This window comes from Chiroxiphia lanceolata, chromosome 2 (genome assembly GCF_009829145.1).
Source record: "Chiroxiphia lanceolata isolate bChiLan1 chromosome 2, bChiLan1.pri, whole genome shotgun sequence".
Classification (NCBI taxonomy): Eukaryota; Metazoa; Chordata; class Aves; order Passeriformes; family Pipridae; genus Chiroxiphia; species Chiroxiphia lanceolata.
In genome coordinates this window covers 14,516,574-14,538,874 of record NC_045638.1, presented here as the reverse complement: position 1 = coordinate 14,538,874, position 22,301 = coordinate 14,516,574, and the positions used below count along the sequence as shown (strand labels likewise).

Here is a 22,301-nt window from a genome sequence, read left to right as displayed (position 1 = left end):
TCATGATAATAGGAGGCTGGTGTGATGCTGGCAGTGATGTGGTACAGGAGGTGTGGGTGTTCTGTCCTCCCTGGTGAGGCATGAAAGTGACTAATTGAAGCACCTGTAATGTCTTTCCTCGGATAGTACTGGAATTGTTCTGAGCTGATCACATACCTAAAAATAAACTCCAAGAGATTTTTGATAGAAATTGCACAGGAAAGGCAGTCTCTTCTGAAATCATATTCAAATCAGTCTTGTTAAAGGTGCTGTTTCCTTCATGTAAAATGAAACTGACTGTCAGAACCACAGTGACATGTTTGTAAGTGTGTCCACTCCTGGGACATTCCTTGCTAGTCAGGTAAGATAGATTGATGCTGGCCATCAGCCAGTCTGCAGCATAATACTGAGTTACATTGAATTATATAATGGCCAGAAAAATTCCTGAAAGGAAATGTTAAGCTTTGAACACTGTGCATTTTAATATGGTGACTAGCTACTGTCACTTCTCTGGGTATTTTCTCCAGAAGTTTAGGGAGAAATTTAATTCAAGTTGATTCAATGGTTATTAATAATCTCATCAAGGCTGCCACAGAATCATAGAATGGGTAAGGTTGGAAAGGATGACAGCTGGTCATTTGGTTCAATCTCCCTGCTTAAGCAGGGCCATCCTATATAACACATGGTAGAGGATTGCATCCAGACACTTCTTGAATATCTCTAGAGAGGAAGACTCCACAGTCTCTCTGGGGAACCTGTTCCGGTGCATGGTCACCCACACGGTAAAGAAGTTCTTCCTCATATTCAGGTGGAACTTTCAGTGTATCAGTTTCTGCCTGTTACCTCTTGTCCTATTTCTTAACACCTCTGAGAAGAGCCTGACTGCACCCTCTTAACACCCTCCCTTCAGATACTTACAGATATTGATGAGGTCCCCTCATCATTTCTTCTTGAGTCTGAGCAGGCCCAGCTACCTCAGCCTTTCTTCATAAGAGAGATGTTCCATTCCCTTATTCATATTTGTCTCCCTCCACTGGACCTGCTCCAGGAGCTCCTCTTGTACTGAGGAGCCCAGAACTGGACAAAGCGCTCCAGGTGTGGCCTCACCAGGGCTGAGCAGAGGGGCAGGATCACCTCCCTCAGCCTGCTGGCACTGCTCTTCCTAATGCAGCCCAGGATACCTTTGGCCTTCTGGTGCACAAGGGCATTGCTGGCTCATGGACAGGTTGTTGTCCCCAGGACGCCCAGGTCTTTCTCCACAGAGAATGCTGCTTTCCAGCAGGTCAGCTCCCAGCCTGTACTGGTGCCTGGGGTTATTCTTCCCCAGGTGCAGCACTCTGCATTTACCCTCGAATTTCAAACTGTTCTTTGCCCATTTCTCCAGCCTGTCAAGGCTCTTCTGAAGGGCTGCACAGCCCTCTGGGGTATTGGCCACTCCTCCCAGCTTTGTGTCATCAGTGAACTGGATGAGGAGGCATCTCCCCCTTCATCCAAGTCATTGATGAATAAATTAAACAATTCTGGCCATATAAATGGTTGTGAAAGTTTACAGCACCCGGAGGGCAGTGAGTCAGCAGCTCATTCCCATTATCTCCCCGTGGGACCTGGAGATGGAGATTTTGTTAAGTGCAGTAAACAGCAGTAGCTAATAGTTAATAGCTAAATTTAAGTGGAATAAACAGCTCGGTGGAACAGACTTCACAGGTCAGCAGAAATAACATGAGAAATGGAATCCAAGGCAAAGGCCTTGTTGAATAGATTTGTCCAGTCAGAGTATGGAAAACTAAAGGCACTTTAGGATCATAAGAACGACCCACCAACCTCTTGCCAGTTAAGTGAATGAAAGATTGAATGGCTACTGAAAAGACATGACCATGAGATGAATCAGTGACCCTTAAAGGAAAGGATATATTTTATACATGCATTGTTTCATTAATTCAGTCAGCCTCACCTATCATAAGTATAGTATTTTTTTTTCACCAGGTTTTAGTTTTCTATTAGTGGCTTTTACAACTTATATGTAGAAATTGTGGCATCAAGACCTTAAAATCTTTGCAGAGAGGGAAAAGACACGATGAAACTTCAAAAAAGCTTCGGATTGAGAAATAGGACAAACCTGCTGACTCCAGAGAAAGTGCTTTGAGAACCACGTCAGCAACTATCAGCAGCTCCTCTGCAGTGGTGCTTTGAGACCTAGTAAATGTGCAGAGGCACCTGGGAAAGAGATTGGTTAATTGTGTTGTGAAGCATTGAATTGACTGGGAGGGCTTGAAACCTGCTATTTATAGTCACTGTTACTACCTGGAGTACTGTGTTTTAGAGTGGTACATTAATATTAGGAGGACCATTTGAGGGAGTTCTTGTTGGCTGTTATAACATAAATATCAATAAACCAGCTGTGAGATATAATCTATTCCTCTCAGCTCTATTTTTATTGGTCTCACAGCCTGTGCTGCCTTTATGTCCTCTTTACAGTCAAGCCTTGCTCAAAATGATGATAATTATTATGTTGTAATAATAGTATGTCACAGTCTAAAAGCCAGCTCTGTCTCTTGGCTCTTTCAATGGCTGCTTTTGGAAGGAATTTCAAGCTCTGATGACTAATGCCATAACTCCCCTTCTTCCCCCTGCATCAGGAAAAAGCTCCATTGTGGGTTTACGGTGACCCCAGAGGGAAATTTTCTTCTCTCTTTTTTTCTTATCTTTTTTTCAAGTGTTGTGCTATTTATGAGGGTTGAAGAATTTGGAAGAGGAGTTGATTTTCAAATTTGGCTCTGTTTAGGAAACAATATCATCTATATATTGGTTTGGCTAATATGTTTTTTTATAGAAGCAGTGTACTCTCTGTCATTGAAAATCTATTACTGCACATACACTATTAATAAAAATCATTTGAAAATGCAATGCACTAGTGTATTTAAGTGAGTCATTGATTAAGTTTAATTACAGACAATATGATAGGGAAAATCAATCTCTGAACAACCAAAATATCTCACCTTCAGTGGCCGAGGGTTAAGCTGCTTTGGAATTTTCCAATGAAATCTTTTCCTGTTGAAAAAAAAAAACCAAACCCAAATCCTTCAGTTTTGCTGGATATCTAACCTTGTGCTCAAAGGAGGAGAATAATGGGGAAAAAAAAGAGGCTCAGAAACTGCAAAATCAGTGCTTAAGAGACTTGTATAATCTGTGAGAGGCCAAAAATCCATATCCTACGTGATCTGGCCTGATGTTGACTGTACTCTCCTTTTACACAGCTGACAGGTGTTTATTACTAGACTGGAATTTTGCTTGTTCTCTGTGGAAAAGCATAAGTTCCTTAAGTGGAAAGGGAACACTTTGAACCTTGAAAATAAGAAAAATTTCTTAAATCAATGCTGCTTATTGCTTACATGACCCATTGTACTGTTCCTAAGTTTAAAATCTTACAGGTATTTTGGGGTGTTCAAAAGATTTGCCATAGCACTTGATGAAAGTAGAAATAACTGTAATGTATCATTGTTTTATCTTTTGGTAGCTATTTGACAAATATGCTTTAGACTATACTGTATGTGAGTGCAGACTTCTTAAACTGTATGATGTTATGGCCCCTGCCAACAGGTGATCCATGGAACCACAACTTTGCTGCCTCAGTGGGATAAATGTGTGGACCTTGTTGAAAACGCACTCCCCTACGTTGTGGGTAAGATGTTTGTGAATGCCCATTTTCAAGAAGACAAGAAAGAGATGGTGAGTCCTCTGCAACGTCTATCTAGAAACTTTCGATTAGTGGCTTCCTCCTCACAAATTGCCTCTGATGTTAGATCAAAGCTTAAAAAGAGATAAGATTCCTAAAAATGCTTTGATTGAATTAAAAAAAAAAAAAAAAAAGGAGAAGGAGAAAATGAGAAAGTGGAACAAATTTGATGAAATGTTAACTTTTTGCCCATGTGGGTACTGCCCATTCTTTCCATCTGCATCCCTTCAGACAAATATGTAGCCACATCAAAACCAGGCTGAACACTGTTAAATGGTGTGAATAATGACAGTCAGGCTGTTCAGGAATGGAGTGAGGGGCATTGATGAAAAATGGTTTAGTATAGCTAGAGTAACTCATTATGGTAAAGCTTTTACTGACTAATTAAAAAACTGGTCAAGATTGCTCTGCTTCGGGGCTACTCTTTGAAAGCTGTGACTGTGCTACACCTGTAATCTAAGCAAGAAACACGTAAATGATGTCTGGCCCAATTAAGGGAAGCTTAAAGCCACACGGTGAGAGTGAATCAAATCTGTTTCGCTGAACTCCACACTGTTGAGTCCAGAGGATTGTTTGTCTTCATTCTAAACTTCAAAGATAGCTCCTTTATCCCTTCTTTTAATAATACATTCAAATTAATTACCCTTCACAATAGTTTCTGACTGATTTTCAGTTCATGTTTTTCTTATGAGGTTTTCCAATATCTGCTTTTACTGCCATTGATTTTCCAACAATAATCAGTTTTAATTTAACTAATTTAGTCATTGAACTTAGCTCTCCGTGCAGGAGAGGCAAAACCATTTAGGAAACATGTAAAATAGCATCATGTGTTGAGAGCAACAGCTCTGTGATAGCCTCACACTGCCCTGACTAAGTAGCCTAAGTTTGTCTGTTTGACTTTATCTACTTTGACTGCTTTGTCAGGGAAGGATTCCATTTTAGACAGCACACACTTGTTTGGCTTGTCCAAATCTTTGTCATCTGTTTTCCTCTCAGATTCTGCATTTCTTTTGCTACTTGCCTTCAGCTGGAGTTTCCTCTCTGAGATCCAGCTTTTCAATCCTCTGCTTCTTGATAGCTTGTAATGTGCTATTTGGCCATTTAATGGCAAAAATATGTCAGGGATATACAGTATGATATCTGCACAGGATAAGTGGGAAGAGTAGGAGTGTAAGAAATGTACACTTTATGGAGGGGGTGGAAACTTTTCCATCTTTGTATATGTGAGGGAAAATTCTGAGAAGCAGATAGAGAAGAAAATAGTTTTCTGTTGAAACGTGACCTAATTAGAATGCTTCTTAGCATGTACATTCCTTTTAGACCAAAGCTTTGAAAAATTATCAAGTCTAAGTTCACAGTAGCATCCACAGAGAGAAGTGCATATAAAATTCATAGTGTAGGTCACAACATTCAGCCTTAAAGTGAACTGCCCATGGAGATAAAATTAGATACAGGTGAAATTCGTTGCATTCCATTTAGAAGTGTGCTTTTCAAGTTAATAGTTTGTGGTGTTATCATTTTCATTTCACTGGTTTTCAGTCCTATTTCTCTTTCTTAAGGAAGCATGTGAGTAAAGCACTCTTATTTGTATAGGTTTTCCTTTTTCTTTTTTTCTTTTTTTCTTTTTTTTTTTTTTTCCTGGCTCATGGCATATATCTGTCTGTGATAAGCAAATCCTGACTTATGGATAATATGGATCCTTTCCCCCCCATGTTTTGTGATTAATGTTTCATACCTTAGATACTTCTCTCCTTTTATCAAGAAAGACATTATTTGTGTCTAAATATAGCACTGTTTCTAACTCAGAGTGCCTGCAGTGTTTCTTACAGATACGCCTGAGCAGTTTCAGTAATAACTTTGATAGCAGGAATAGGTTTCTCCCCCTGCCCCCTGCAGCTACAGCTGCTACATAAAGCCTAAGTATACACTAGTGCCCAGCTGCAGAGCTTGAGTTTGAACTTGTAACCTCCAAATACAGGGAGTTCACCTCATTAGTGCACTAAGTTAATTGAGTCAGTGCTCTGTCATCAATATCTTCAAGTTGCCCTATTCCCTGGGATGCAGTGAATGTTGACTCTTTAGTCATATTTAATGCTAGACCTGCTCCAGTTATACCATATTGCCACTAAAAATAAGAAAATGTTTTTTGAAAAGGGTAGGAAAAAATGAATAATCAAAGGAATTTTGCTGTGTTTTGTCTGACTGCACCACAGATAAAGGACAGTTCCAGATTAAAATACACATCTGATACATAAATGACAATTTAGCTAAAGGTACTGTTACTTTCCAGGGTTTAGTCCCTGCTTTTAATGACATTTCTGAACTACTAGATTTATAGAATAAAATTATATAAATCTCTGCTACTTTCATTATTTTTAAATGTAACAGAACTGGTAACACAAAGCTCCAATAAGTCTTCATCTAATGGCTATCTGTCATATCTTATGCTACTGCAGCTCTGATTTGATTTGTGCTAAAGGACTCAGGCAACAGCTTGATCCCCCTAACTGCCTCACTCTCGTGGTATTCTCAGTGGCTGGCTGTCATGAGGGTCATCTGTTGATATAAATAGAGGCAGCTGGTTGTGTACACCTTTCTGGACTTCCAGACAGATGCATAGGCATGAGGGCTCTTTATACTCATACAATTTATCTCTTAGCCATTACAATAATTGTTTTCTGTCATTTCAGGGTTTTCTTAGTGTGTGTTCTCACTAAACAGTTCTATTATTATTTCTTTTACTTGCTTGTGATACGTTTGTGGCTTTGTAGAGGTGTCTGAAGAAGCAGCCAAGCTAAAATAGTTGCAGGTTTTCCTAGCTTTGCACAGATGTAAGCTGTCACTGGTGGTTCAAGACCACAGAAGCAGTTGAGGCTGCTCAGTGTTGGCAGCCAGGGCCTCTATCCCCGCAGTAAGTTAATGGTAGGAATACTTCACAAATGTAGCTAAGTAGAGGCTAAATATTTGGATACTTCTTTGCATTTGGATCATGGCACTGTCAGTCCAAATTCAGTTCTTTGGCAGTATTTATAAGGCATGTCTTAGTCTGACATAAGCCAAACAAGGCTACAGATGTTCTCTCTGCGGAAAAGGCTTTATTTGTGCAAATGCCTTGCAGCTGGCTCCTTCTGCATGGGCCAGTGATCTAGAACCTAAGGGTCAGAAATGTCCCCCAATGACTACAAATCTCTCAGTATTTTTAATGATTTCAAGATGGATATTCTCACAAATGTGACATGAAAGGATCAGCAATGAACTAGTTGTGTGGTACTCCTTAAGGGAAAGAACATGGAAAAACCCCTTAATTTCAGAAGAAGTGTCTGAGAACTGGAGAAAACAGAAATTAGGCTTCAAGAAAGGATAGCGGATACCAGCTGATTTGAAATCATTTGTGATCTAACCAAATCTATTGCTCCTATGTACACCAGATCTTTTCTTACAATGATTCTGACATGACATATTTTATTGGAGAGGGATTTATTAAATGTTTTGCAGATGGAGGAGTTGACAGAAGGAATTCGCTGGGCTTTTATTGACATGTTGGAAAAAGAAAATGACTGGATGGACTCTGAAACAAAAAGAAAAGCTCATGAGAAGGTAACAAATATAAATGTCGAATGAGTAAAATTCAGTTATGGTAAAGATCTGACTTGAGCAACAACAGAATGCCATGGACTGTATTTGCAGTTCCAGTTAATTACTCATCATTTTGTTTGTGAAGGCACATGTGCCACATTTGTTTTGCTAGAAGCTGAGCTGTCTGAGCTCCTACTTCTCTGGGGAAGTTTTTTTTCCTACCTTGTTCTTCTTACCTTGCCTCCATTTTTCCCCATCTAGCTCTGGCTGATGCAGACTCTGAGCTTGTTTCAGACTTACCTGTACGGTGGCTTTTCTTGACAAGGTCTTCATCTTGAGTGGGATATCAGGGACACACCAATCTACAAACAGAAAACAGTGTCTAAAACATCTGGGACAGCTGAGGGTGTTTGCTGTAGAGACAGAGGATCCAGCCTAGAAGGGGATATGAGAATAGTCCAGGTTTCATACTTTCTCCAGTGCCTACCTTGAAAGCCATCTTTTAAGAGTGTAATGACCATCACAGCTAAACATCCCAATAGAATAGTGCCAGTTACGAAGTGCTATGATCAATGATGGCATTACTTGTCCCCATTGCTTTCAGATAGGGGAACAATAGAATGCAGGAGGTAAAGGTGAAGGCAGAAGGATGTATTCAAAGCTTCCTTTTCACTCTCTTCCCACATTTACAGCACGTGATGTGTGGAAAAAAAAGTTGTCCAAAAGCAGAGCTCTGTCCCCAGAGCAGAAACTGGAAGAAGAATATAAAAAGCCAAGTGGAGGGCATTGTGTAAGTCTGTGTCCTTGTTTGTTGAGGCAATGGGATATCAGTGAATTAGTAAGAGCCCTCTTTGAAAAAATTGACATGCAAGGGCAGCTGAACTGTTCCTGCTTACTGTGCTTGAATGAAAGTAGCAGTGTTTTGATTAAAAAGCAAACATGGCCTTCAAAGCTTTTTAGTAATTCTAATGAAAAGGTTGTTGAAACATTTTATCATTGGAAAGATTTAGATTTCATATACAGCCATTTACATTTTATACAGCAGTGCTCTTCATATATGTGCAAATGAAATAGAGCTGCATAAATGCACCAATAAACTCTATACCAAGAGAATAATAGTAAAATGCCATTTATTTCCTGCTATCCTGATGGTAAATGGACTGCAGTTATTACTTCTTACTGGCTGTTATGCTTGGTTTTTTTACTAGAAATACCCTTAGAAATATAATGATCTGTAGTTTAGATATTTGTTAAAACTGGTGCAAAATAAGAGCAGGAAGATTTTCTAATAATTTCCTTGATAAGGATATTTCTATATAACAATCTGCTTAATGATTTTGTTCAACATTTGCTACCTGCCTTTCATTAGGGAAACAACACAAACATTGCTACAAACTAATGAATTCCCTAAAAAAGCTCTCCCTTTCCCATTTTGAGGAGGGTTTTCATCAGAAGGTAGGTTAGGTTTTAGGTCAGTAGAGATGCCTGTTTTCCTCTGCTGACACACATTTTGGAAGCTTATGGTACTTTACTCCCAATTTAGGCATCTCCCTGAAGTTTCTGAAGTTATTGGGGTGAGTCTGGGCTGAATAATGTAGGACAAACTAAATTCAAGAAGTGCAGCAAAAACAATACTACGAGCCATACTACTAGCAAATGAATAGCTAATGCTTTAAATCCATTCTCACTGACTTGAACAACCATTTTATAGTTTAATGACCTAGGAACCAGGTCAAGCTTGTAAGATACAAGTATTATGTAAGGTCTTAGATGTTGTAGCAACAATTATGTGGTAGCATGTACAACTATAAGTTTAATTTCAGATTCACAGAAACAGCTACTTGTCCGGAAGAAAAGAGTCTAGAGAGACATTTTGGTAGATTTCCAGACACGGAGTGTGTGCATATTTATTAAATATTATTTATTGCTAATGATAGATACTAGAATGCTTGGATGAGCATGTTTCTAATTCAAGAAATAGATTACTACATGTATGGTCACATAATTCACTGAGGAACTCTAAAGTTTATAGTACAACAGACACTTCAAAATCTGTTACACTGTTCTAATTAAATCTCATGATCCCAGCACTTTATGCTTACTTTTTTATTATTTAAGCTTTAATAAAGCAGCACAGACAACATGAATTCTGTGGCAGAGATTGGTTGGCTAAAAAACCCCTCAGTATTACTTTATTATATAGATCTGTAAAAGTGATGTTTCTTTATTGATAAATGTCATCCATATACTGGATTCTGCACCAAGGATTGAGTAACAGCAGGCACCAAGTGTAAGTTGGGAGGGGAGAGGCTGGAGAGCAGACCTGCAGAAAGGAATCTTGTGGTGCTGGTCAGCAGCAGGCTCGATGTGAGTCAGCAGTGTGTGCCCTGGCAGCCAAGAGGGCAAACCCCATCCTGGGGTGCATCAAACACAGCACGACCAGAGGGGATCATCCCACTGTGTTCAGCATTGGTGCAGCCTCACCTGGGGTACTGTGTGTGGCTCTGGGCCCTCCCACTCAAGAAGAATCTAAAGATCTAACGGCGGAGGGGCTCGGACAGAATTGCACACAAATCAATATGATTGGCAAAAATGTCCCCTTTATTAGAGGAAAGGCAGCTTATATGCTGCCTGTGGCACAGAGACATGTGATTCTTCCCCAGGTTACATTGGATACATAAGGAAAACATACTGTGGTGTACAGTACTGATTGGATAACAGCAGGTGTCCATATAACTTGTTTTCCTGTCAAAAGAACTCCTCCTTCACCTTGGCACAAGGCCTGCAGCCATAATAGTGGTGCAGTATTTATTACTATCTGCACCCAGCCATACCAAGGTAAAGGTCTCAGAAATGCAATAGAAATTGTTCACACAATTTCTGTCCTCTGACAAAGATCCTTGAATGTATCCAGGGGAGGGCAACAAGACTGGTGAAAGAGCTGGAAGGAATGTCCTGTGAGGAACAGCTAGGGAGTTTGGGGTGTTCTGGTTTGGAGAGAAGGAGGCTGAGACACCACCTCATTGCTCTTTACAGCTTCCTGAGATGGGGAAGTGGAGAGGGAGGTGCTGATGTCATCTTCTTGGGATCCGGTGACAAAATGTATGGGAACAGTTCAGAGTTGCATTATCAGGAGAAGTGTAGACTGGTCATTAGGAAGCATTTCTTTACCTAGAGGATGGTCAAAAACTGGAACAGGCTTCTTGGAGAGGTGGTCAATATCCCAAGCCTGTGAGTGTGTGTGAGGCATTTGGACAATGCCTTTAACAATGTGCTTTAACTTTTGGTCAGCCCTGAAGTGGTCAGGCTGTTGGACTAGATGTTCCTTGTAGGTGTCTTCCAACTGAAATGTTCTATATCCTATTATATTCTATCAATTAAGTAAAGAGAGGAAGTTATTAGTTAGGTAAACAATGTCTTGGTCTTTTATGTTTTCATCAGTAACTTGCATTATCCCTTATAACAATGCCAATTAGAGCTCCTGCCCTAAGTGCTATGGCAGAACTGTATGTTGTGTGGAAATGACCACAATTCATATATTTTACTTTTCCTCTGTATTTTTAATCTCATTACATTCTTGAAATGTTCGAATGCTCTGAAAAGAAAAGAACTGCAGAAACCTGTAGTGATTTTGTTTATTGGGCCTGCTGCATGTGATCTATTTAATTTGTCTTTAGCTGTTTCTTTAACTAAAGACATATTTGGATCATTAACAATTTTTTTACTCATTTCCTGAAAGAAGAATAAAGTCAATGCAGGATTTGGGTGTCTGTACAGTGATCATAGAGGGCAACACTATAATGTAAATGACACGTCAGTTTTGAAGGAGAATTAATTGCAAATCCTCTCTGTGATTCAGATACTCACTGGTTTGTGTTTTCTGCTTCCTGTTTTCTGACTGATGCCCACCTTTCTTTTGCGCTTGGCTGAGGCCAGATTTGTATACCTGTCTGTCAGCCTGATGCCTTGCAATCAAAGGAACCATCGACCTCCAAAGGACTTACAAAAGACCCTCTGGTAGAATCGATTCTTGAATTTGGCTTTAGGCAGCTCATCAGCTCCGTCTAATCGCCAAGATGTTTCTCTGTCTGACTTTCTTTGTGTCTGTCCTGTTGTTTTAAGTTACTCAGAGAGGACACTACTAATTTGATGAGTCAAACCATGTTAAAAGAATCAAATCTACTACTCCAAGAGACATAGGAAACAATTGTCTTGCAGCCTTGATTTCTGAGAATCATCCCTTTAGCCCTTGTATACTTTGGAGTTAAGGTTTTACACTCCTTTTGTAACAAAACAATATAATGAGATAACATCTTCCTCCATCCCTTCCTTTCTGTGATTGAAACATGAATTTAATCCAGAGCATCTGAAGGCCAATCTTACAAAAAAGGTTTTTATCAGGGTTAGGTGACTCTGCCTTTACACGCAGTTCTCACCTAGCTCTCTGGATGGAGCTCACGCTGCTTCCAAAGGAGCTCGAGTCGGAGACAAGCGTTTGGCTCTTCACTGTGTTTTCTGTCCTGTCCTTCCTCCTCTGCTCTATTCAAGCCTTGCTTTATTGTACTGTATTTGACTATCATCTCAAATTTGCTTGAAGTGTGCCTGTTAACCTCCCGAATTTTCAGTGGAGTTCTCTGATAAACAAACAAGCAAACAAAAAAACCAACAAAAAAACCCCTGAAAGCTTCCTCTTCTCACCCTTTTAATGTCTCACTTTTGTAAGGGTCATTAAATTTTATCCTTATTTGAGGAACAGAGAAATTATTCAACTGAGTGCAGCTCCAAGGGTGGGTCTGGCAACAGTCTTCGAGTATGTGGTCTGTGAGTTACCAAAGCTGAGCAGAGAGATCCCTGGTCGGCTGCCCAGGCACCTGGTGATCTCTGTGCCACCTTGCAGCCTCTGAGAAGGATAGCAGATGAGAGGTGGGGGGGAGAGAGAAGGGATAGCCATTTGTTTCCCTTACAATGAAGGTGCAGATTGCAGCCAGCTACAGCAGCCAAACAGTATTGACAGCTGTGTTTTGGCATGGTGGACCACAGGGAAAAGGGAGAACCCACAACTGAAACTCCATTGACATAATTTGTATGATGAGGGCTCACATCTTTAAAATGATAATTTACTGCTGCTTCTCTTCAAAGGATAATTCAGTGGAAGATCATCCCTCAGATGTTAAATTATTCCCACTCCTGGGCAGGAACCATTATTTTATTAATCACTATTTTTCCTTCCTGAAATGCCCTTTGTGCTTGAGTTTAACTGGAGGTTTGAAAAAGACTTTTACACAAAAACCTGTTTTCTGAAAGGTTGTGGTTCTCTTGTAAAATATTCTGTTAGGATATGGCAAGAGAATAACTTCCGATTAGGAAGTTTTTTTTTTTTGTTTTTTTTTTGCTTTGCAGTACTATTTTTAAAACATGGATGATAAGCCAAAAAAGCTTGTTTTTCCTGTAGTAAGATTTTTCTGTAACATTATTAACCTCCTTAGGTCATGGAGCACAAATCCCAAGGTCACTGTGCAATCATTTTTTCCCTACTGAACTTGCATGCTGCTTTGCTTTATTTCTCTCTAAGGAAGTTGTATATGCAACATTTGTTTTCTTCACATCTCTCTGAGTCAAGAGGAGCACAGGAAAATACATGGACAGTACTCAGCTATAGGTGGCTCTCTCGGGCAGTGTTTGGTGCCTTTGTTTAGCCTACAGGGTTTGTTCTGCTGCTTCAGAGAGCTATAGCAAACCTCCCTAAATAACACAGTGTAATTTAGGCCAATAGCCCTTAGGAAATCAAGAGCCATCTGTACAAGCCCCGATTTAACAAAGTATAGGTAGTTTAAAGGAGGTAGGTGTCCGTGGGTTCTCCCACTGAAGCCATTCATTTCTCAGCTGGAACTTACTGGCCGTATCCAGCCCTGCAGTCTATTATCTGAGTCCCTGCCATCTTTCCCAGTTCTATATGGTCTCTCTCTCTTCACATTTGGGTGATTTCACTGCCATACTGCTCAGACCAGAGGTCCAATGTCTGCTTCGGACAGTGGCCAAGCATTAGCAGATGTTTAGAGATAAATGTAAGGACAGGGCAAGCATAAAGGGACATGTTCCTGCTATCCTTTCCTGGCCTCTGACAATCTGCAGCTCAGTCGTTTCCTGAGCCAGAAGTGGTCTCTTTGTATTTATTCATATTTTCCTGCTGTGAGTTTGTCTAATGACTTTTTGAACCCACAACAATTTTTATCATCTGCAACTTCCCAAGGCAATGAGTTCCACTGCCTCACTGTGTGCTGTGTGAGAAAGCATCTCTTTTGCTGGTCTGGAAAATGTCACCTTTTCCCCCTGTGTTCTTGTAGTGGGGAAACCAGAGAATCTTCATTGACTGTTCTATGCTTGTTCTCACTTTTGCTTCTGTATAACCTTGGCATAAGAAATACATGCTGGGAGAATGGAGCCTCCTGCTTTTCTTCACAAAGCCTGTCCAGGGCATGCACTAGATACAGTTCTGAAAAATAACATTTCATTAAGACCTGAGGCATGCCCAGACAAAAAGGCCAGGCACCACAACTTCAGGAGCTGAAATTAATCTTGCTCAATGCCATGCTAATTTTTCAAAAAGATGACAAATCATCCAATCTTGAGAGTGGTCACCGGGTGCTCTGCAAAAATTAAAAATGCCTTTTGTTTCTTGTGGGGTTTGTGTACTCATCCTATGAAAAATAATGTGAAAATATGACAGAGGACCAGCCCTGAGACTCAGTGCCTCCCTTATTTCAAGTAGGCTTTTTCAGGAATGAAGGCCAGCACTTCTTAGAGAACTTCACAAAGTGTAAGACTGCTTCAGAGCACTTACAGAAGCTGCCAGACACACTTCAGAAGAACTAAGAAAAGAGGGAGAAATTTCCAAAGGCTCTAACTGCATTTAGCCACTTCATTCCTGTTCAAAAGCCAATAGGGCTGACTGCTGACTTCCAAATTTACTGGTTTTACTAGAAAGTTTGATTCATATATTCTTGAAACAACCTTGTCATTTCTAAACTGGAAAGTGTACTTTCGTTGAGTGCCAATGGAATCTTGGCCACACTTTTCCTTTGTGGAAGTGAGTGTTCTGAAATTACAGAATCACAGAATCAACTAGGTTAGAAAAGACCTCTGAGGTAATCTCTGTCTGTATTCGAAAATTTAAGGTTCTGCTTGTAGTTGCATTGCAAGGAGCAATGAGCAAGTCTCCTCACAAGGTTGAAATATATTGGAGTTCAGAAAAGGCAGAGTCACTACTTACCTAGTTTGGAATTTGGTCAGGATTTTTAGGCTACCACTCCTGTACTATTACTGAGATAACTGTTTGGAAAATGCCAAGTTTTAGAGTGATATTTTTTCACCTGAAAGATACAGAGAGTGTAGGGTACTTTCCTTCTAGAGTAGAAGTGTTAAGTATTTTTGTCTGAATAAATATAGGTCTTCGCTTTCCATCAGATTAACATTGCCTTCTTTTTTTTTAAGTCAAATATTTATTTCTCATCACAACTTTAATTTTTGAAGAATAATCTCTCACATCTCGAATTTAATTTAACCTTCTCAGGAGGACTGGGCTTTCCTGTTCTGTAACAACAGGAGATGTTCTTCTCCGTTGGCCAGAGCTGAAACTAATAGCCATGGCATGTTTGCTTATCTCTTATCTCTGGGGTTAGATTGCTGCTGTCAGCTTCTCCCTTGTTATCTTGCTGCTGCTACTGCTCACTCAGTTGTGCAGGGATGTCAGTTCCATTAATAACCTGAGCACCGTGCAAACAGATAGTAGAAAACAGGTGAAGGGAGAGGAAATTGTATTTAACCCTGATCTCACAGCTGTCATTTTTCAGACTCTGCCACGACTCCATAGGGCCAGAATGGGTGTGTGACATCAAAACACTTGTGACAAATCTCATGCTTGAAATAGAAGGGAGACAGATGGACAGACACACCTGCAGATGCTCAGGGACCAGAGTGAATCTGAAGCTTTTGTGGCAGAAATGCAACATGAAAGCATTGGTATGCTGAAAGACAGATTCATTCTTCCAAAGAATGAATCCAAAGAGATCCTCCACCACCCCTAGACGTCTTGGACAGTTTCAGCTTTAACTTCCATTATCTTTTTTTGTTTTGATAAGTAAACCTGTCTCCTGTAGCGGTACAATTACAAAGACAGTGTAGTTCCCCAGCTCAGCAGTAACAGATATTGAGATATGGGAGACCCATTCTCTGTATGGAGAAGTCTACAAGGGCACGTTCAGGTTTTTAATTAGCATTCCCTGTCGATTTCGAATAAACGTGCGTTTCCTGGCTGTGGTGATCTCCATGTCCTGTATATTGCTACCCGTGCCAGTTTGAGTAGTGCTAAAAGGAGTCTCTGCCTTGTCTGGTCCCAGCTGTATCTAGACTGCAGCTGAAGCTCTCTTGTGAAATGAGAAATGAAAAGGGAATTTTTCATGTGCTTTTCATTATTAAAAAAAAAAATAATTGCCCTGCAACCTTTGCTTAACCTTGAAAATATTAAATGAATATGAACTGATGCAAGCAGAGGCTAAGGTCAGAAGTTGTCACTTTCTGGAACAGGTTATTCAAAGTTTTGCATAGAACTGAACAAGAAACACTGTGGTAAATCACATCCCATACAGTTGTAATGGGGAGAGAGCTTCCTTGCCCTTTCCTGATCCCTGGGGCTGCCCCTCTCTCAGTGTTTGGTGCACTCTTCAGCACACTGGGGGTTTTGGGTCCCTGGGGACTTTTGTTTTGCCAGTGCTGTGGTTTTTGTTAAGCTTGCTGCTTGCCCAGATCTAATACAAAAACAGCAGAAAAGATTTTTGCAGCAAGGTGGGTGTTTTTCTAGCAAGAGGTGGCATGAAAGTGGGAGTATGGGTCAACTCATGAGGTGCTTTGGGGGTGAGCAATGAAACAAGTCCAGGAAGGAGTTTCTATTAAAAGTGCAACATAATAATTTCTGCAGCTCACCAACATAATAAAGTCCAGCCAAAGGTGTCTTTTTTTTTTTGTGCCATTGCAAATCCTTAGGATTCTGATGCAAAATTTATTCAGTAAGGATATCTCAGGTAATTTCAAAACACAAAGAGAATTTTCAGTTGGAGGGGTATTTGGCTAATGCTTTTTTTGTTTCAAGACACAGTTACATTAAAAAATATAGAGTATTTCCTGAAAATAAAGACATGAGAAGGTACAGCTTTTTAAAGTGCCAAGTGTGTGTCCAAGCTTAGCTCTGGTGCACAAGCTGTTAGAGCCCTGTCAAAGGCAGTTTAGCAGCATATACCATGAGACATATATATACCAGCAGGATGCTAATGGTAGTCTGTGCCTTCAGACCACAACACTTGCTTCTGGCTTGTTTGACATGCAGCTGGAGGAGCTCCTGGCTGTCCACACGTAGGCATGCCCTAAGTGATCCACAGGTGTGCAGAGGGGAATCCAGTGCAGAAATCTCCATGCTGGAGCAGACTTGTCACTACTGGTGTGGTGCCATGATGCCATAGCTGAGTTGTTTGCATAGCTGGACATCATCCTTTTTTTCTGGACCATGAGCATCATTTCAGCTCCACTGAGAATCCAAAGACCCTTAAAACTGACCAAGGTTCTTTGGACAGGAATGGTGTTATAAGGTGTTAAACACATCCTTTGCCAGGGACTTGGTTGTTGTGGTCTGCAGTATAAGTGCTCTTATGTATTGTATAATCAAAGATGAAGATATTTTATGTGTTTCTTTTATGCCACAAAGGAAGGTATTTAATATACAGACTTATGATTCTGTTAATGAAAGACAGAATTTATGTGTGTCATGTATAATATTCTGTACAAAATAATGGAATCATCATAATTGTCATACAGAGGTTACAAATGGAAAATGGCATTCAAATATAATGGGCAAAGGACTTCTTTTTCCTAGCAAAATTAAAGTAAAGCTGGCAGCAGAATGGGTTTGGAACCAAGATGGTAGGAGAAAATAGGAGTAGGCCTAATTTCCCACTTTCAGTGACTTGGTCCAGTTCTATTGCTAAAAAAAAAAGAAAAGATAATCTAATGTGGGATTAGTTTAAACTGAAAAGTTAATTACGGTGAAACTATCATCACAGTGCTCGAACCAGTGTCTGAGTCATTGTATTCCAGAGAGCCAGAAGAGAAAGGGATTTAGGACAGGAAAGAGTGTCACTGAGGTACATTGTTGCTTTTTCTGGCTCTTCTGTCCATGGTAGTCCTACTAAACTTTTAAGTGCTTGTATCTTTATGCTTAGTAATAGTAATATTGTCTTGCTAGATAGCAGCTATTATGACTGAACATATAATCCCAGTGAACAGTTTGCTTAGGAATTGCTGTGTCCCTTTTCCTCTCTGTTTCCTAGGATTATAATGTATTGTGTGGTATTTTAAGTGTATTAGGTATTATTTTCTTGTCAGTAAGTTTTCTCTGAGTGAGGCTTTGGTTTCAAAACGTGATTCAGAGGAGGAGGTAACTAGTGTATCACATAAGTCTTCTCCCCTTTCCCACATCGTGTGTCCCCAGAAATTTTCTTGTGCAATTCCAGCACTTGCTGGGTCTTTCCATGCAGTAGTGAGTAATTCAGCTCACTGATCTGGTGGAAAATTGGCTGGGGAAATATTTGGTTAGATTCCTGCTGTGGTAGTGAATTTCACAGAAAGCAGTATCACGGAAAGATGTGGCAAGGAGCTGAGGCAGCCTTTGGAGGCTGTGGGTGCAAGCAGCATGACCAGAAGTATGGACAGAGATGAGAGGAACAGGGAAGAAGAGTGAGGCCTAGCACTGTTAAATAGACTCAGCTGGTTTTGAAACTACAATGTGTATTTAACTGAAAGCAATTTTGTGTGTATGTGATGGGTGTCATTATTCACTTAAGTCACTAGATTTAATTTTTTTCCCCTGGCCTCAAGCTATTACAAGAATGGAATGAGAACGGTATTTTCTGTCTTCATAATCAGTTATTTTAGAGCATTCAAAACAATTATTGTAATACATAGGGGATGGTTATGGTGCAGTGTGAGGTGGTGGTATGTGAATTATTATTAAATGAAACACTAGCTCCTGAAAAGTCTGCTCAGTTTCTATTATTTTATTATTGTGACATGCAAATAAAAGAGGACAGTTAAAGCCAAGGTTTAAAAATAAATAGTTTAATGATTATCTATATTCTGGAGTATGGATTACACACAGTTCACTGCAGATCAAGTGCTGTTAAAAATTGCCATTTCAGGCCAAGTGTTCATGTTTGAATTGCCACTTCACTTTTGATTGTATTTGACAATGTGCAAATCCCTGAGATTTCATGTGGCCCCACAAAGGAAATACTATGCATCATTAAGGTGAGCCCAGTCTATCTCTCACTCAAATCAATGGGTCACTTCTTACTGACATCTGTAGGACTGGGCTTTAGCCCTGTGTTGGAACTTTTCTGTGTTTTGCCAAGATCCATAACTCCATTTTCCTAGTTTTTCTATATGTAAGACCTAGTTAGATGCAGTGATATTTATGCAGCAATTTTACCAGATGGCTCTTGAATTATCTATTTTCAATAGAAAATGAAATGACCAGACACGTACATAAAGGCTGAATTAATCTTTGTAATTAAATGGAACATTACTTTGCCGTGAATGATTTTAGCTTTCAGAATGTATTTCATGCTAATTTTTCAGTGAACTGTAATTGTATTAATTTTTTATATATTTAGAAGCTTGAAAATGATCTTCACAAAGTTATTTTGAGTCAAGTTGATATACAGAAGATCTGTGTAAGACTCATAAAATTTTTCAGGGGTAAGATATGTGTTGCGTTTTTTTTTTCTTTACAGTAAGTAAAATATGTCAGTACTTAGTGTTGCTAGCATATAAAATATCCAGATCATACTCTGAGTGGCAAAAAAGGCTCTCAGATGGCTCACACACTTGGTTGTCAAGTGAGAATTTGAATAGACTGGAAACTAGGATGCTTTGGAGTATTGAAATACCTGTGCATTCCCACATTGGCAAGTTGTTAAGTCAAGAGTGAAAGGCCTTTTATTATATTGACTCAGTAGTAAACTGAATAGCAGTGCTCTCATTGTGACAGAAAGACGCACTGATGATAAAATCTCAGCTCTGTTGAAGTCAGTGGGGAAACTTCCATGCATAATGAGAGGTGTAGGGAGTAATCTCACTCTGGGTGCTCTGCCTCAGAGCCTGCTCTCTCTGGCTGCTGGGCTGGAAAACAGTTATCATGACTTACTCTAAAGTGAGCTGCTTCTCTGTGTCACCCCCTGTGAGAGCCTCTTGCTGTCAGTGACAGAAGAGTACCACAGTGATGAGTTTTCTTAATTTACTCAACAGCCCAACATAGGCTGAGCGCTTAACAATAGCTGGGGGAAGTACCCCATCACCCTTTTTCTTCCTGTACACGTGGCTATTTAATATGCAAATTAGAAAAAGGAATTAAATGAGCCTTTACACCATAAAACTGTGCATGGTGTGTTTATGGTGGATTCATGTGCAATTGCCACATGGCTGGTTCCTGTACGTTTGTCACATTTCATTTGAGTTCCCTGTATGCATATGGATGCCTCTGGGAATGCTGGTCCCTTAAACATACTTTTAATCTTATCAAGGGGAAAATACTGACATCATTATCAAAGAGCAAGCCAGTTGTAGAAAAGATTTCCACTTTCTTGTGCTGTATAAATAAGGAGTCTTCAAACTGCTGTTAAATATTACACAAGCGAACAGAGAAGATAGGCACAGAAACAAGACTTCCAACATGCAAATTCAGAAACCTGCTCCCAGTATGATACTTTCTACCTTGTCAGTTGTGTAAATACATTGGGCTGTGTGTGGGGCTCAGCTGAGCAGGTTTGCACCTGATGCAAAGCTCCTAGGAGAAATCCCAATTGGAGGGATTATCGAGGACTTCAGAGGGCTTCCTGTGTCCTCTCATAGGTTTTGCTTTGGCCATAGGAAACATTTTCCCCAACCAAGAGCCACACGTCCTTCACTGTCAGCATCAGCTTTGTCTTATCTGCTCAGATCTCTATGCTACACATATTGTGCTAAGAACTTTTAGGTAACAAATGCAATAAAATAACATTTTCCCCTTATCTATCTATCTATACTACAAAATATAGGCAGCTTTAGACATTGATAAAGCATCAAAGTACTGGAAGCAGCATTACCTTTTGAGTTTACTTTCAAAAATCTCTCCAAGACAAACTCTGTTATTTACTAGGGTTTTATATAGCCTTTATAAAAAAATACCTCATAGTATAGTAGTGCCCAACTATTTTATTCTCAATTTTAGAAATCTCAATTTCATGTCACAAAGCAAAAGTATGTGTCACCTGATGAGTGTGCCCAGCTCTCCTGAGGCAGTCTGGCTGAAGAACTCTTCCCATCTTCCTTTCCTAATGCAGCAGGGCCATGAAAAGAGTAAAGAGTTTAAGTGTCAATAAAATAAAATTAAAATAAAAGTTAATTATATGGTTACTTGTGAGACTACATGATAATATTTGATCTTTAGTTCAACCTATGTCAGACCAGCTATTAAGGAGCCTGGAGGCATCATCTTCACCCTTAGAGATGCTTGGTTAAAGAGTGAGGTCTAAAAGGGCCAAAACTTGGCAGTCCCAAGCTGCTACCCTCAGGGGGCTGCTGTGGAAGAAGAGAGTGAGGGGGATGTGGCAGATATTCCACAAAGATCCCAAAATGTCCATGTGGTGGAGATGGACATTACTTTGGTAACAACCAGACAATTAGCACCGTGTGTTTAAGGGCAGAGCCCATCTCTCAGCAAAGAGGCACTGCCAGATCTAGGCTGGCTTTATACTCCTTTGCATCTACAGCCAGTGAGGTATGAATTTATTTGCTTCTATTTGGAAGACAGTATACAAATTAAGAGCGCTTTTGAAGGATGTAATCTAGCTCTAAAAAAAAATGTTCTTTTATATGCCAAAACAGGATAAAAAAATTTTGATTGACATTGTACTGACTAAATCATTAGTAAAATGCCATTGTACTGACACAGTTAATCCTTACATTTGATTTAAAACCACTGTTGATTTTTTTAAATGTTGCACTATAAATTGTTTTTAAGGGGTTTATTCTTCATCATATAAGTGAATTTTTAAATTAAATCTGTTTAATTCAAATCAATTAAGTAGATTCAACACAAAGGTTACTGTGATTCAGGCAGGTACTCTGGAACTCATGCAGAACATATGAGATTCACCAAACTCGTTTAAGCAGCTGACTTAGCAGAAATTAAAACTGATGAGTTTTACTCTTTCCTTTTTCAAGGATAGTTTTAACTGGGATTTAAACATGGGAAATGGTAAAGAAAATTTTGCGGTTCCTTGCGAAGTTCAGTCAGTTGGACCTGACACCACCACTAGGAAAAAAATTAGACACTCCTGCTTACCTACAAACTTGCAGATGAATAGTGCTCCCTCCCCAGCTTTTTATTCTCCCTCCTCCTCACAGCATTTAAAATATCTTGAAAGACTGATAAACCTTCTGGAAAACTGAGAAAACATTCTGTTGAGAGGTTATTTGGCTCATTTCATATTTCCCATTCAGCATTTTTCTTCCATTGCTTTCTTTATCACTAGAGCAATTTGCATGACAATGGGATCTTTCTTGCTTAAGAGATCATCTGCTCCTACTGCTAATTTCCTACCTGAAGTTGTTATCGTCTGTTTGTGACATCTTAATTATCTCAACCACAATTAATTGTGATGTCACAAATAGAGGATTATGACTTTGGATTGGAAATGAGATTGAGAAATTGAAGGAGTTTGAAGAAGCAAAGAGGCCTTTCTTCTTGAAAAATAAAAGAGGAGATGGAATTATTTTGGTTAAATGGGAGGAGTCCTCCATCAGCTTCCTTCTTACAGTAGTGGAACAGCCATTTCTAATTCTGGCTGTCATAGGAGGCCCTGTTGTATTGAGATACTATGGAGGGGCAGAAGGGAGAAAGGATATAATTGTGCAGGAAGGGGAATCT

The 22,301-nt window shown here is 39.7% G+C and overlaps 1 protein-coding gene and 1 long non-coding RNA gene across 2 annotated transcripts in view; one reads left to right on the top strand and one right to left on the bottom strand.

Annotated features, from left to right (window-relative positions):
• The window catches only part of PHEX (phosphate regulating endopeptidase homolog X-linked), a 96,376-nt gene that overhangs the window by 40,634 nt on the left and 33,441 nt on the right, over positions 1-22,301 (top strand). Inside the window, exons 11-12 of the mRNA XM_032680664.1 lie at positions 3,577-3,705; positions 7,208-7,309. Of these exons, the coding sequence (XP_032536555.1) occupies positions 3,577-3,705; positions 7,208-7,309 (231 nt within the window). The remainder of the gene's footprint in view (positions 1-3,576; positions 3,706-7,207; positions 7,310-22,301) is intronic.
• LOC116783271 lies at positions 19,313-21,965 on the bottom strand. Its single transcript, XR_004355595.1, has 3 exons — positions 21,717-21,965; positions 20,641-20,703; positions 19,313-19,513 (listed from the first exon to the last, which is right to left on the bottom strand). It is a non-coding gene; the product is annotated as an uncharacterized LOC116783271 (long non-coding RNA).